The following is a 16,082-nucleotide window of genomic DNA, read 5'->3' as shown; positions in this document are numbered from 1 at the left end:
GGCAGGCAGATTCTTCACCACTGAGCCACCAGGGAAGCCTCCTGTGAGTTTTTTAAATTACAAATACAATTTCACTACTAGTGTTTGGTCTGTTTAGATGGTCTGTTTCTTATTGATTTCAGTCTTGCCAATTTTTACGTTTTTTTTAGAAATTTGTCTGTTTCTTCTAGATTGTCCAATTTGCTGGAATATGACCATTGATAATATCCTCTTATGGTTTTCTATCTCTGTGGTATCAGTTGTAATTTCTCCTCTTTCATTTCTTATTTTGATTATTTTGGGTTCTCTCTCTCTTCTTGGCGAGCCTGGCTAAAGGTTACCAGTTTTTGATTATCTTTTCAAGAAACTAACTCTTGTTTTCATTGATATTTTCTACTGGTTTTTAAAATTTTGTATTTATTTGTTTATGGCTGAGCTGGCTCTTCATTACTGCACTGGCTTTTCTCTAGTTGTGGCAAGCAGGGGCTACCCTTCGTTGCAGTGCATGGGCTTCTCATTGTGGCAGCTGCTTATTGCGGAGCGTGGGCTCAAAGGCACACGGGCTGCAGTAGTTGCAGCACCTGGATGCAGTAGCTGCAGTTTCAGGGCTCTTAGAGCACAGGCGTAGTAGACCAGGGATTGTGTCTCCTGCTTTGGCAGGGGAATTCTTTACCACTGATCCACCAGCAAAGCCCTATTGTTTTTTTTTCTTTAAGATATTTTATTTATTCTCTCTCTGATCTTTATTATTCCCTTGCTTCTGCTGACTTTGGATCGTTTTCTTTTGCTAATTCCTTTAGGTGGTAGCTTTGTTTGAGATTTTTCTTATTTCTCAAGGAAATAAGGAAGGCCTGTATCACTATAAGCTTCTCTCTTGGATCTGTTTTTTCTGCATCCCATAGATTTTTGGAGAGTCGTGTTTCCATTTTTATTTGTCTCAAGGTATTTTCTGGTTTCCTTTTTGATTTCCCTATTGACCCGTTGTTATTTTAGTAGCATATCATTTAATCTCCACGTGTGTGTTCTTTTCCCGTTTTTCTTTCTGTAATTGATTTCTAGTTTCATACTATTGTGGTTGGAAAAAATGCTTGGCATAATTTCTATCCTCTTAACATGTGATCTGTTCTGGAGAACATTTCATGTGCACTTGGGGAAAAAAAGTCTGTATTCTGCTATCTTTGGACATAATGTCCTTGTAGATATCCAGTATGTTCAAATCATCTATAATGTGTCATTTAAGGCCACTGTTGCCTTATAGATTTCCTGTCTGGATGATCTGTCCATTGATGAAAGTGGAATGTTAAAGTCCCCTACGATTACTGTGTTATTGTCAGTTTCTCCCTTTAGGTGTGTTAGTATTTGCTTTACATGTTGAGGTGCTCCTGTCTTGGATGCATATATGTTAAATGTTATGGCTTGTTCTTGTATTGATCCCTTTATCATTATAGAATGCCCTTCTTTGTCTTCTGTTATAGCTGTTGTTGTAAAGTCTATTTTGTCTGATAGGAATATTTAGCCCATTGACTTTTAAAGTAATTACTGATAGAGATGTGTACTTATTGCCATTTTATTAATTGTTTTCCAGTTGTTTTGTAGTTCTCTGTTCTTTTTGTTTCTTCCTTTGTGGTTTAGGAAGCTTCTCTGGTGACTCAGATGGTAAAGAATCTGCCTGCAGTGCGAGAGACCTGGGTTCAATTCCTGGATCCAGAAGATCCTCTGGAGAAGGGAATGGCAACCCACTCCAGTATTCTTGCCTGGAGCATCCCATGGACAGAGGAGCCTGGTGGGCTACAGTCCATGGGGTCACAGAGTCAGATATGACTCAGCGACTAACACTTTGTGGTTTAATGATTTTATTTAGCAGTATGCTTGTATTCCTTTCTTTTCAGTTTTTGTGTATTTGTTGTGGTTTTTTTTTAATTTGTGATTACCATGAGGTTCATATATGTTGGCCTATATCTCCTTGTTTTAAACTGGCAGTCGTATAAGTTCAAACACATTCTGAACATTCTACATTTCTATTCCCCTCCTGCATATTTTGATGTCGTATTTTATGTCTTCCTGTTTCGTGTTTATCCCTTAACTGTTTATTGTAGTACAGCTGCTTTCACAGCTTTTTGTCTTTTAATCTTCATACTGCTTAGTTAAGTGGTTGGTCCTCAGTCCTTACTCTGTTTGCCTTTCCTATTGAAATGTTCCGTTCTCTTTAGGTTCTAACTTCTTTTCCACTTAGAGAAAACCCACTAACATTTCTTTTAGAGTAGGTTTAGTATTGATGAAATGTTTCAATTTTTGCTTGTCTGAGAACTTCTTTATCTCTCTTTCAGTTCTAAATGGTAATCTTGCTGGGCAGAGTACTCTAGGTTGCAGATCATGCCACTCCCTTCTGGCCTGCATGGTTTCTGCAGAGAAATCAGCTAATAGTCTTATGGGTGGGGATTCTGTTTTCTTTTTTTTTTTTTGCTGCCTTTAGAAGCCTCTCTCTACCTTTTGCCATTTTAATTATGTTATCTCTTGGTGTGGGTTTCCATTGGTTCAACTTGTTTGGGGCCCTCTGTGCTTCCTGTTGCTGAATATCTTCTTTCCTTCAGGTTTGGAGAGTTTTCAGCCATAATTACCTCAACTGCATTTTCGATGCTCTGCTCTCTGTCTTCTCCTTCTGGGACCCTATAATGTGAATGTTGGTTATTTAAAGTTATTTCAGAGATTTCTTATACTGATTTCATTTTTTAAAATCTGTTTTTCTTTTTGCTGTTCTGATTGGATGATTTCCATTAATCTGTCTTTCTGATCATATATGTGTTTTTTTGTATCACTTAGTCTGCTATTCATTCCTTTTAGTGTGTTTCTTTTTTTTCTTTTTGCAGCTATTGAATTCTTCTCTTCAGGTTGGGTCTTTTTTAATATTATCTAGTTCCTTTTTAAAATTCTATGTTCATCTATTCTTTTCCCTAAATACAACTAACATTTTTATTAACAATTTTCTGGATTCTTAACCTGGTAAATTGTTTATTTCTGTTTCATTATTTGTTTTTTCAGGGTTTTTTTTCTCTTGTTCCAATTGAGAGCAGTTCCTCTGCGTTTTTATTTTGCTTAACTTTCTGTCACTGTGAATTTAGGTGAAACAGTTACCTCTTGTGGTCTTAAAAGGGGTGTTCTGATGTGGGAGCGTCCTTATACAGATTGCATGTGCCCAGTGTCTCCACTGGGAGAGCTGGATTTCCTCAGCTATCACCTCAGCAGAGGGCAGGGCTGGAGCTGGGTGTGAGGCAGACCTTGCCCCTGCCCAGTGGCTTGCACCCTGCTGTTGGGGACAGGATCTGATCCAAGTTGCTGGAGCCAAGGGTCGGGCCCAGGCTGGCTCTGTTCCCTGTGGGTTTCTGTGTTCCCTGTGGGTGTGTGTTTTCCCCTCTCCCTGGGTTGGAAGCCTTGCCCCAGAGCCAGGAAGTAGTGACCAAAGTGGCACCCACATGGACCCTCTGCAGGCAGAGGTCTGAGCTGTCTGCCCGCCGGAGCTGTACTTGTTCCCTCGCTCTGCTCACACGCAACCTCACGTGCATGTCCGCCTTCCCCCTCACAGCCCATCACCGTGCCCAGCCTCCACCACCCGTCTTGTCATGGGGCCGCCCTTCAGGGTCCCTGGGGCCTGTGTGGAGTCTCCGTGTATATCCTGCAGGAGCTGTGGGGTAGAGGCTGCTGTCAGAGTTCTAGGCTCCTTCTGACATGCCACTTGAGTAAGTGCCAACCATGACTGCTGCCACCACCCAGGCTCCGCCCCAGGGCCAGGTTGCCCTAGACGCTGTGCAGAGCCTGGTGGAGGACGCGGAGCAGAGGTGTGTGCCCAGGCGGGGAGCCTGGCAGCCACTAGAGCACTCGTCCAACCGCACCGTCTGCCCTGCTCTCCCTGGGGGGGTACACAAGCCAGCACACACACACAGACACACACACACCCTCCCTCCTCTCTCCCACAGCCCTCCTGCTAGTCCCGCCTGCCCTCCAGACAGCCACTGGCGGTTTATCTCCCCCAGTTAGGACCCCAGGCCTGCAGCATCCAACCTGAGGCTCTCACTGTTCACTCCCCGGGATGGGTCTCTGCCCCAGTGTTGTTATTCCTCCGAGTCCCCTCTCAGGGGCACAGGTGCTGATCACTTTTCTTCCTCTCCTACCCAATTACATGTGGATCTCTCTCACAGCCTTGGTTGTATAGGAGTTTTTCTGCCAGATTCCAATGAGAATTATTCCATATATAGATGTATTTTTGATCTGTTTGTTGGCAAGGAGTGAGTTCCATGTCTTCTTACTCTGCCACATTGATCGATCCCCCTTGCCATCTGTATACATCATTTTTGGTGAATTGTCTGTTAAAATCTTTTGCCCATTTAAAAAATTGGATTATTTCATTATTAAGTTTCAAGATTTTCCTATACTTTATTTACAAGTCCTTTTCAGATACTTTTTTCTCTCACGATGTGGTTTTTCATTTGTCTAGCATGTATGTTTTGAAGAGCAAAAATTTATTTTGATGAAGTCCAGTTTATTGATGTTTGTGCTTTTCTGACATAGGAAGTCTTTGCCAAGTGAAAGTGAAAGTCACTCAGTCATGTCTGACTCTTTGCGACCCCATGGCCTATACAGTCCATGGAATTCTCCAGGCCAGAATACTGGAGTGGATAGTTTATCCCTTCTCCAGGGGATCTTCCAGACCCAGGAATCGAACTAGGGTCTCCTGCATTGCAGGTGGATTCTTTACTAACTGAGCTATCAGGGAAGCCCAAATCCAACATCAAATCTTAACTATCTCTTTAGTTTTAGAAGTTGTGTCATTTTAGCTTTTACATTCAAGTCTGTGATCCATTTTGGTTGTGTTAATTTTTAAATATGGTGTGAGGAAAGGATTGAAGTTCATTGTTTTGCCTGTGGCTTTCCTGTTATTCTAGCAACATTTGTTGAAAAGTTTATTCACATGGATAAATTGTTGAATTGCCTTGGCTCTGTTTTGTTCCATTGATCTGTTTGTCTTTATGTCAATAAAACCCTGTCCTGCTTTATAGTAAGGCTTGAAATTAGGTATTGTAAGGCCTTCATCTTTGTTGTGCCTATTAGTGGTTATTTTAGGTATTGTAGGTCCTTTGCATTTCCATATGTATTTTAGAATGAACTTGTTAATTTCAACCAAAAAGCTTTTTAGAGATTTTGATTGTGATTGCATTTTATCTGTGGATCAGTTTTGGGGGAGAACTGATACCTTAATAATGCTGAGTTTTCTGACCCATAAACGTCCTCTCTCTCGGTGTATTGTGGTCTTTAGTTTCTCTCAGCAGTGTTTTGTGGCTTTTAGTGTACGTATCACGCACACGGTAATTATTGCCCTCCTCCTGTTATAAGTTGATTATCTTGACATATACTCAAGGACTGTTTTAATTTTCTTTTTGGGGAGTTATCTATACCCTTTATTCTCTTTTATATTGAATTGTTGGTTTTTTAATTGATAAAATCTGTGATATGAGTTGTAAATACCTTTTTCCCAGTTTGTCTTTAACATTGTGTACACTGGTTTTTTGCTAAGTATAAATTTTGATTTTTTTGTAGTCAAATTTATTTTTTTCTTTTTTGGCTTCTGGAATTTGTGTCATGCTTAGATTTTCCTTGTTCTCCAGAGAATTCTATACCATGGTTTATTCTGATATTTTAGGGTTTCATTTTTACATGTAAATCTTTGATTCTCTTCAAATTTATCCTGGTAAGAAGATGTGAATTGATTCAGATCATTTTCCAGATGGCTCTCCGTCTGGAAAACACTGTTAATAGATTTGAGATTCTAACTTCATTGTATTAAATTTCTGTGGGTTTTTATGTCTTACTTCTGAACTTTCTGTTCTTTTCTATTGACTCATTTATTTATGCACCAGGATCACATCATTTTAATATCTGGTTTAGCTAATCTCCTCTCAATGGGATAGGAGGAATTTCTTAACCTGCAGTCCACATGCAGAGCTTGTAGGGGACAGAAAAAGTCTACGAGTCTAGTGAAATTCTACTTACAATTTTGGGTATACAGTATATGTGTATGATGTCTTTTCTGGGGAGAAATCCATAGGTTTCATTAGATTCTCAAATAGGTCCATGACTCAAAAAATGTCAAACCCCAGATCTAGAAAAGTGTTTGAGCCATATACCTGTAAGGTAATCCATGAATGTTATTTTTATAGTCATATTTCTTGATGAACCAGATATAAGTAATTGCTTGTACACACACTGAATAATATCTGGAAGATACATAAGAAATTGATAACATTAGTTGTCATAAGTTGGGAACTAGTGGTTTAAAAAACAGTGGGAAGGAGACTTCATTATTACATCCTTTTGTATCTTTGATCTTTATCCACATGATTGTATTGGCTTTTCTTTAAAAAAGGTGACTCAACATTTAAAAAATTAAGGTGATGAATTGGACGACTCTTCCATGTTGTCCCAAGAATGAGTTCTGTGAAGGGAGGGCTTGGTCATTTACTACTGGCTTTTTTATATTACAGAACACAACACTAGACTTCTTTGTTAGAAGGTAACCTAACAACTTCTTTGTTAAGTTACCTTCCAAGCCATTGTCAGATACACCACTTCTGAGCCAGGTTTTTTTTAAACAGTAAAAAAAATGAACTTGTAAGGTGGTTGTGTAGATTGTTAGATAGTATATGTAAAGCACCTAGTACAAATGTTAGTTTCTTTTTACAACATAATCTTTTCTCTCTCCAGGGAGTCTGAAGATACAGTATTGCTGGTCCTCAAAGAAATCTACCAAACCCAGGGTATCTTCCTTGATCAGCCTTTACAGTAAAAATGAACCACCTATGGCTGCTTAATGTAAGTTTTTAAATGTCATGTACATAGCATTGTTCCTACATATTAACATGTGGAGCCTCAAAAGCTGCTTGGAAATGTACTTTTTGTTGCTTGTCACCAAGATGTAGGTTATTACTCATTTTTAGAGGGACTCAGGTTAAAATTCATGGGCAAAAAGCACTGGAGGCCATTTAGAGAAAGGATAGTGTATGTTTTGCTAGCAACTTGGTCCAATAACACTTGTCATTTTAGGATCTAAACTCAGAATCTTCATGGTTCTGACCATCTACGAGTTACCATGACAACATTTACAGCTTTAAGTACATACAGTCCATTCTGGGATTTACATTGTTGTTCAGTCGCTAATTTGTGTCCAACTCTGCGACTCCATGTTCTGCAGCACACCAGCCTCCTCTGTCCTCTACTATCTCTTGGAGTTTGCTCAAATTCATGTCCATTGAGTCGGTGATGCCATCTAACCATCTCGTCCTCTGCCGCCTCCTTCTCCTTTTGCTTTCAGTCTTTCCCGGCATCGAAGTATTGGAGCTTCAGCATCAGCCTTTCCAGTGAATATTCAGGGTTGATGTTCTTTAGGATGGACTGGTTTGATCTCTTTGCAGTTACAACAGTTTCAGCTTTAAGTACAGACAGCCCAGCCTGGGATTTACGTTACTCAGCCCTGTATATGTGTATTAATAGTTAGAAAGCTTGTGTGTCAGACTCTGGCATTCTCTCTGGTTGCCTTCCAGCATGATGACCTCTCTTCCACTCTCTCCCCTAGATGGACACTGAGGGATCCTTCCCAGAAAACCCGCCTCTTTGTTCCCGCATTTTCCTCTCAGCTGTGTCGTTCCCTGCATGTTGCCTGCCACTTACTCACCACTGGTGTCTCGGGAAGATAATCTTCCTCTCTGGAAGCAAGTGGAAAAGCAAAGGGAAGACCCTGTTACTTTTTACCACTGGCTTCACAGAAACATTCGCCATTGTTTCTTCATGGCTGCGGGTAGTCTGCATCTTGATTTAACTCTCAGATGGTATTGACGTACTGCACTCGATTGCTTATTACTTGAGATGGTATAAAGCCTGCCTTGAGTTTGTTTTGGGTTGGGTGTAAATTTTTCTAGGAGGTTACTGTTTATCTTTAGAGAATATTCTAATCTGGTAGTCGGCTCCTGAGACTCAGAAGCCATTCTGGGTCCGCTCATGGTCATGGGTGTTCTCTGCGTTGGAAGGTCAAATCTAAGTGAAGGAGGGAGACTGGTGGGCAGTCAGATTCTTTTGAGCCAACTTTTTGTTTTTTACACGTACTGTATGAAGAAAGACTAAAATTATAAATACTGTTTACTTTCTATAGTTGACTGACAAGATTTGTTGCTAGGACTCACAGAGGCTGTTCATTGTTTTTACAGCTATTTGAGCTGCTCTAAGAGTCTAAAGTGGACAGTTTAGTTTCCATCAGGTACATCTTTATAAAGATGTTATATATCATAGACCTGCTCTTTTATATAGTATCATAATTCAAACTGGGAGACTCTAGATAAGTCCAACCTAGTTATTTGTTAGTTCTCAAGTTTAGGGTCAAGTTATAAAAGCTGACAAACCTGCAGTTACACAGCTTTGACCGCTTATGAAGTAATGAATAAAACCTTTTAGTGGTGTGTTCATGGTGGAACAACTTGTGAAAGCCATCTGCCACATCTGCTTGTGTGAAGGGAGTGTTGAAGACCGTTCTCTTTAAACAGACACTGTCGCCTCTGAGTCCCCGCAGTGTAGGGAGCAACTGGACAGGCCCTGGCACAGGCAGTGCTTGGGGAGGGGTGGGTCTGCCCAGGGGGAGAGGTTCCTCATTCCGAAAGAGAAACCTGGGTCTGCGGAGCTAGGAAGAGCTGCTGCGGTCAGTGTCAGAGTGTGCCAGTGAGAGGGGCGAATGTAGACCCCGGCATGTAACATTCACGTGCCATCTCTGTGACAGCAGAGGGAATGTTACTACCACGCTAGAGATAAGGCTGGGGGTACTGGTGAGAACCTGGCCTCTCCGTGTCCATCTGCTTACAGACTAATGCTGACCAAGCCACCAAGACGTTTCAGCTCTATGAAATGCTGTATTTACTACATAAACTCCAAGACCAAAATGAGGGTTACTGAGAATTAAGTAGCATTCAATGTAAAGGGGAAGCTTTCATCAAGTTGTTGTCTTCAAATTTAAATTTACTCTTCCTATTAACAGAGTAAGTCAATTGTAAGAGTAAGCCAAAGGACAAGCAAGAGTGAGTCCCTGTAACCAAAGATGAACAGCATCACCCCAGATTGTTAGATAAACCACTGTTTGTACTAAGAAGTGTTTCCTTCCTAGTGGTGAAGGGCAGGTGACTAGAAAAGAGCTTTATATCCTGTGTATCCCCCTGTGTTGGTATCATGGATGCATCTTACACAGGGTACTAAGCTTGACTTAAATTCCTTATTCAGTTGTATATTTTTTTGCACTACTTCAGTTGTATCATGTGCAATCTCTTGACCAAGCCTATTTTTAAACTCTGGTAGAGTATCATTTTATACATATTCCCAGCTGCAGAATAGGTATTGCTTATTTCAGCAAGAGAGAGTGTTTGCATGGAAAGATTAATAACACTGATTAGCTTTCTAATATTTTGCACTTTTTGAAATGTTTGTTTTTTATGTGATTATATTTAAAACTTTAGTAAATACTGAAATAAAACCAATTTGACCAGTTGCCTACTTCTACCTGGCTCATCCATCAAAGACCAAAGAGAATCAGTACAATAACCATTTCTCCTCCCCTCTGTGTTACTAAAACAAGTTTAAAAAAAGTACTGGGCAAAGAACTGATATTGGGGTTCTTTTCCCCTTGACTGTTAAAGTACGGTGATTATAAGGTAAATATTGAGAGCTCCTTTGGTATTATTAACATCAGCCATTATTGGAGACAGTTGAGTCACTTATGTCAGAAGGGGAATCTAGTGTTTAACTTTGGAAGTGTTTCAGTTCTCAAATGGAACTTTTAAGTACAAAGCCCACAGTCATCATTTTATTTGCATATTTCATTTACATAAGGAAAAAGATGCACTGAAAATGTTATAGAAAGAAATACACAAAACAAGGTCATAATAAAGCATGATCAGCATAAAGAGAAGGGTAGTTTCGGGTCCCGTGCACCAGTTCCGACCACGTCCCGTAACTGTTCCTCATAGCCCACTGGGGACGGGACAGGAGACGCTGATCTGCCCTCCAGATATGACGTCTCTGAGTGCCCTCTCCTGCCTCAGCCACGTGGCAGGGTGGGTGTGTTCGCACAGGTCTGCAGCCGTGACTGGAGGCAGAGTGGCTCTGGAGGCAGAGTGGCTCGTGAGCTCGGTTCAGCACAGGTGAGGCAGGAACCGGGATCCGCTGTCGGTACTGAATCAACGCTCCTGACCATTTTCTTGTTTACTGTGTTTACTCAGTAATTCAACAAATTATCAAATCACTTATGTTCATAGAATTCAGAAGGGAGAGCACTATTTAGCTGGACTTGGATAAGCATAACAGTGGTAAAATTAGCCAGAATTGAACATTTTCCTATTTAAGGCGTGGAATTGTCCCACCAGAGAAAGTAAACAGAAGTAAAATAATTTAATCGCTCATGCCCTGGATTTTAAGACTCTGAGCTATGGAAAGTGGAAATTAAATTTTGGTAATCAGTGCTAGTGTCTAGGATAAAGTGAGGCTAATGTAAACGCTTCTTTGTGACAAAATCCTTTTAAGAGCTGTATTGAAGTTACATGTGAAAACACTGGATCTTGGGATACCAATCTGGTGGACCAGACTCGTAAGCTGTTGGGGGACTATGCATGGCAAACAGTAGTGAAAAAGGACTTCGACGCCTCTCGATAAATCCCTGTGCGCCGGGGCAAAACTGCATCAGCCTGTGGGCTTCTGTCTTCACCTGTGCCTCAGGAGGTAAAGGTCAGACATTCTTGTCTTGGGCGTGGGGAGAGAGGAGGTCCGATGGGCCTGTTCTCCAGGGAGGCAGCTCCAGTGTCTAAACACAGAAAGGCTGCGGGTCACGGGGCTGCTTCTGCGCGGTGGGCGCGGTGGCGTGAAGAGCAGGGCTGAGGGGCAGCGGCCTGTGGCACTCGGCATCTGTCAGCGGAGGGTAGTACTGCCTGTAGCAGCTGTAAGCAAATGTCAGGCCGATGGCGGATCCAGCCAGGACATCTGAACGAAGATAAAGGAGACGGCCCTTCCCTCACTCACAAGTCATGCTTGCCAGTGGAGGGAGCTTGACCCGCCAAAGCTACTCGTTTAGCCTGCAAAACCCCTCAATTCCAGGGTTATGGTTTGGGGGGATTTTCTTAGTTTTATCATATAGCTGCACTATTGTCATTATCAGGCTGTTCCCTTAAACACCAAATCAAAACACATCTTTAGTTAGGTAAGTATAACAAGGCATTTTCTGAGTTCACTACATTGAGTTTTTTTAGTTCGGAAGAATAACAGAGGTTCATTGAATACTATGAACAACTCCTCCTTACCATTCAAAGGGTTCTAGAGGAAGGAATAAACTCTCCAGGAGTTGCCTCTCTGTGCAAAAATTTAGTTTATTCTTCAGAAGAGCTCCTAAGAGCCTCTGGCTGATACTGTCAGATTTTTTTTTTTTTTTTTAATTTTGGGCTTTCTGTGCAGATACTCTGTAATTTGGATGTTTTACTCTATCATTCAACTTAAATTTCTTTAGTTTAATTACAATTTTATGTTTTCTTAAATTTTACTTCCATTACTGAACAAAACCCTCGACAGTGAAGTTGATTTTTAAGACAGTAAGTAAACTGAACTTTGAGGTTGGTTGTAAAAAATTTCTTAGAGTTTTTTCTGAACTTATGATGCTTCAAAGTAATGGGAAAATTAGGATGTCCCTCTTTGGTAATCTGTTTAAAAGATAACAGTGTGCTTTCTCATTTTCCGTATAGCAATAAACCACATTCTCAGTTCAGATCCAGACCATCCTCTGCGCACTTGTCTGTTCACGCAGCAGATACCTGGGGGTGTGTCCCATGCCACGTGCGAGGGACAATGATGGGAGAACCATGGAGGGTCCACGGCCTGGATGCCTCACTTACCCTGCCAGTGATGCTTGTAGTCACAGGTGCGGGACAGTGCAATCACAGCTGCAAAGAGGAGGGGTGACAGAAAGGAACAGAATCTCCAAGATTTCCCTCGGCCTCGTGGTGTGAAGCAGTGTAACTTCCCCGCCAGGTAGAAGGATGCGAAGGCCAGACCAGCAAATGCAACTAGAAGAGGGAAAACGTCTCAGTATATGTCTTTTAAAGGAAAAGAGGAAGGCAGGGTATGAATATGTTCTTAGCCCTTTTTGTAGCTTCTGGTGTAGATCACTGATCGAGACTGTCAGTTATGAGGGAGGAGAAAACAGAAGGGAAAATCAAGGACCATGTCCCAAAGTGAGTGACACTTACCTGGAAAAGAGTTTTTGGAATCCTAGCGATGGGACTTCACTTCCCAATGCCTCCGTTTCCTCGTATATAAATGGGAATCATAAAAATAACAGAACCATTTCAGTGGGCTGATATGCTGTCAAATGAGACACGAATCTAAAATGCTTTTGGAAGCACCTGACTGTATAGCAACTCTTCCATAAAGGTTGGTTAATATTTTTATGACTAGCACGAGATTGCAGGATTTAGGCAGATAATACAGTAATAATAAAATGTTCAAATTTCATGAAGGGAAACTACTTCCTCTGTCCTTAAATATTTAATACTTGAGGTTCAAGTTTGTTATTAAAGAAGGGGGGGCTCTCCGATTTCTAGATACAAGAACAAGAGTGCGTGAGGTGTTCCCATCCTCACAAGTTTCCTTGGGTTAAATTCAATGATTAAAAAAAAAAAAAACACGGATGTAGAGTTCACATGGTACTCATACAGGAAGAATGGCCACTGGGGAAGCTCTTACGGCCCTCATTCACCACGGCCTTGTCTCCTGTGCACATCAAGTCTCCACGGGCTTGCCCATTGGGGAAGCAGCGGTAGAAGAAGTCTGGGCGTGGCCTGGAAGAAATACGCCAGGTCTGAACGGGGATCATTTACAACTCCAGAAATTGTTCTTTGGTTGTGTTAGACATCGATTAACCTATTAACTGTCAGTCAAATAGCATCCCAGGCAAAATAGTGAAACTGGACTGGATAGTCACCACTAAGAGAAAAGCCTTATTTTTCCAACGTTAGTATTTAAATCAGAAAAAGAAAAAAAGGCTGCTGCAGCACATCATTACTTGTTAGGGGAAAGAGCCAGTCACGCTGCAGCTTCCTCGGGGTGCTCTGGAGGACACTGTGGCACTGGGAAATGTGCTGTTCTGGGCAGAAAAGAGCCCGAGAGTCAGCTGGGGGGCCGAGGCCGAGGGAAGGGAGGAAGCGTTAATAGAGAAGAGGCTCGGGAAGATATGGCTGGGGCTGCATGACCTCGCTCTCCTGACCGGGGAGGGCTGAGACGGCAGGCGGCAGCTCGGGCACTCACCTCCCCACTATCAGTTTGATCGTGTTGGTGAAGACGCCATTCAGGGCCAGGGCCAGGCTGGCGGCTGCAAAGCAAAGAAACTCACTGTCGGTGGGTCTGCGAGGGGTCCCTGTCTCGTTCAGCACAGCCACAGGGGACACTGTCTCGTGGGACAGCAGAATGGTCGGCCTCCAGCCAGACTGGAGCATAAAAGGAACACGGGCCTTGGTGGCCACTGCGGTGCCACAGGGAGGACGTCTGACCTAGCCTGAGGCTGCGCCACAGGTGCACACAGTCCTATGCATACAGGTGTACCCGGGAGGTGACCCACAGCTCACAGGTAAAAAGTGGGGTAGAGACAGAGTCACCTTAGGGACTCGCAGCACGTGGCCTCCCCACACTGAGGCCACCAGCTCCTTGGGGGGGACCCGACAGCCGAGAGCAGGGGGCACTCTTACCCAGGCAGGCCTGCCGGCTGTCGGCTGCGTCCGCTGCCTTGAGACACCTGGCCAGGAGGATGGGAGCCAGCGGGGCGAGGAAGGTGATGACCTGCACGGGACACAGCGGAGCTGAGCACACGAAAGAGAACAGAACCAGCTTGAAAACACAAGACCTCCGACAGCAAGAGGGGCGGAGTGACAGCAGAAGTCACACACGAGACCTGAACTGCTCCCCTGCAGGTGCGGCGTCCAGGATCCGCCTGTGGCCACCTGGGCCCCGAGCTCCCCCGGCCGCCCTGCGCACCGCCCCCAGCACGTGTCTCCCGAGCCAAAGCGGAGGGACATCCGCTCTCAGCCCCGCCGAGAAGCACGGCGACGCGAAGCCCCGTCTAGCAGCGAACTCCCCATAAACGTCGCCGCGGAGCCGGGATGACCGCCCACGCCCTGAAAAGCGCGGTCAGAAGGCAGGCTGGTCCTCCACGCACAAACATCGGCTTGGTGGGGAGATACTCTGCCTCCACGTACGGATTCCGGTAAAGCCACATCTCCTCGGGCTGGATGAGCCTCTGGAAGGGCGGCAGCAGCTCCGTCACCCTGAAGGGGACACAAAGAAGCGGAGCGTCGGCGGCTTCCGGCAAGCGCGCGCGGAACCCGGCCGGGTCTCGGGAAGGAGGGTGGGGGGCTGAGGGCCCAGGCCTGGGGCTGGGGAGGGGGTCAGAGCTCAAGTCCTTACAGGAAGGCCGCGAACAGCGCGAGCCGCACGCCCACCTCGGCCGCGAGGGCCGCCGCCGCCGCCGCCTTCGCCTTGCCCATCGCCGGGTGCGCGCTCAAGGCTGACGTGGCGGCGCCGGGGGCGGGGCGTCGCTTCGGGGGCGGGGCGAAGGGAGGGGTCGCTCCCTTCGTCTCTCCACCTTCCCTCCCATGCCCGCCCCGACGCTTCCTACTCACTTCGCTCCCAGAAAGCGCGCAGACTGCGTGTTTCGTGTTGCTGCGTTGCCAGGTCGGAGCTTTCCGCGGCTCCGCTAGACCTCGGGCAGCGGGGTCCACCGGCAGGGTAGACGCACGAGGTCTTCCAACCCCGCGCTGGTCCCCTCCCACCCAGGGTGGCCTATTGGCCACTGAGTTGTAACAAGAAGTTATGGGCAATGAACAAGTCCATATATTTAATTTTGGAACATACAGGACAATTTATTGAAGTCAATCTCAAGCAAAATTGGAAATCAGTGGAATGTCATTAAAAATCTTTCCAAATTAATCCTCACGGAAGCAAAAAAAAAAAAAATTTGAATCCCAATGTATTTGTAAAATAAAAAAGGTAACATCTCAGTAAATAGAATGTACAAAAATTATATGTTCCTACCAGCACACACAGTAGTAAGAAGCTTAAATATTACAGGCAATCGTAATACACTGTAACTAGTCAACAATAACCTATCTATATACAGGTTAACCAAGCTTTAAACGTTTCACACTATGCAATAAAACATGGGCCAATCAACAAAATCCCCAAAATATCATATATCTTGAAGTCTATGTGGCAACATCAAGTCATTATTCAGTAATGCCCTAGTGGAACACCCCCCAGGGAAAATGAACACTAATCCTTAGTATCAGGAGCTTCTAGCCAAGTCACAGAAACTCTAATAAAAGAGATTGACTTTTAGTGAATATTGATGCTTTGTTATTAAAGACTCAAGTCTCAAGTGATTTAGATAAAATAACATTTCACAGGATCTACAAAGTTTATTACAGATAAACAAAGTACAGAAATAACCAATCTACAAAGGTCATTATCATAGATAAAGATCACAAGGAAATGAAAACAGAATCTGTAGGTATCTGTGGTTGTTGTGCAATATCACAAGTGGATACAAATGGATTTCTCATGTCAATTCCAATTATGCACACACCCTTATATATAAAAAGAACCTTATTATTAGCCAGTTGCAATCATCATTTAGCATCTTAGTTATCAGTGGCGATAGGATTTTCTTGTTTAACATGGAGGGCATGTGACAGCACGAATGAGATAAAGAGCAATGTTAGTGACAACGAAGGAAAAGGACATTTTATCCAGTCCGCTTCTAAACTGACAAGAGTTACACCATATACACCCCTCATCTAGGTCATCGGATGGATACTGACAGCAGTGTGCACACATCAGAAGTCTGGCGGCTGGGGAAGGGGAACCCGAGGGTGCTTTCTTGCCAACTAGCAGATGCAGTGATGTCACGTGAGAAGACGAAGGCCTGAATAAAGGACTTGGGCAACTGTTCCTCTTTTCCCTTTTTCTTACACGCTAATGACTTTGAGATG

The 16,082-nt window shown here is 43.6% G+C and overlaps 2 protein-coding genes across 28 annotated transcripts in view; one reads left to right on the top strand and one right to left on the bottom strand.

Annotated features, from left to right (window-relative positions):
• Positions 1-9,550, top strand: part of DDHD2 (DDHD domain containing 2) — a 30,533-nt gene extending 20,983 nt beyond the window's left edge. For all 14 annotated transcript variants that reach the window (XM_081524095.1, XM_081524092.1, XM_081524096.1 and 11 more), the window contains 2 exons: positions 6,733-6,840; positions 7,601-9,550. In XM_081524095.1, the coding sequence (XP_081380221.1) occupies positions 6,733-6,814 (82 nt within the window). In that variant the 3' untranslated portion in view covers positions 6,815-6,840; positions 7,601-9,550. The remainder of the gene's footprint in view (positions 1-6,732; positions 6,841-7,600) is intronic.
• A 286-nt stretch (positions 9,551-9,836) lies between these two features.
• PLPP5 (phospholipid phosphatase 5) lies at positions 9,837-14,595 on the bottom strand. 14 transcript variants are annotated; one of them, XM_081524151.1, is made up of 7 exons: positions 14,535-14,595; positions 14,292-14,360; positions 13,785-13,875; positions 13,348-13,411; positions 12,757-12,881; positions 11,937-12,107; positions 9,837-11,034 (listed from the first exon to the last, which is right to left on the bottom strand). In XM_081524151.1, exons 1-7 carry the CDS (start codon positions 14,577-14,579, stop codon positions 10,859-10,861), a joined length of 741 nt encoding a protein of 246 aa, XP_081380277.1. In that variant the 5' UTR covers positions 14,580-14,595; the 3' UTR covers positions 9,837-10,858. The 14 variants fall into 14 exon arrangements, with proteins under 14 accessions (XP_081380277.1, XP_081380286.1, XP_081380285.1 ...); XM_081524160.1 differs by having other exon boundaries at positions 9,837-10,991; XM_081524159.1 differs by having other exon boundaries at positions 9,837-10,858.
• Between the last annotated feature and the right edge of the window lie 1,487 nt (positions 14,596-16,082).

Source organism: Giraffa tippelskirchi, chromosome 8 (assembly GCF_054371585.1).
Source record: "Giraffa tippelskirchi isolate mGirTip1 chromosome 8, T2T-mGirTip1v1.2.pri, whole genome shotgun sequence".
Classification (NCBI taxonomy): Eukaryota; Metazoa; Chordata; class Mammalia; order Artiodactyla; family Giraffidae; genus Giraffa; species Giraffa tippelskirchi.
Note: the sequence above shows the minus strand (reverse complement) of the source record. Positions and strands in the feature narration are given on the sequence as shown.

Excerpts from the sequence above, each read along its gene's own strand:
- PLPP5 (XM_081524151.1), bottom strand. The coding sequence starts at position 14,579 with ATGGGCAAGGCGAAGGCGGCGGCGGCGGCGGCCCTCGCGGCCGAG. Across the intron at positions 14,361-14,534 it reads CGGCGGCCCTCGCGGCCGAG|GGTGACGGAGCTGCTGCCGC; the intron begins GTGGGCGTGCGG and ends TGTCCCCTTCAG. Across the intron at positions 13,876-14,291 it reads ATGTGGCTTTACCGGAATCC|GTCATCACCTTCCTCGCCCC; the intron begins GTACGTGGAGGC and ends TGTCCCGTGCAG.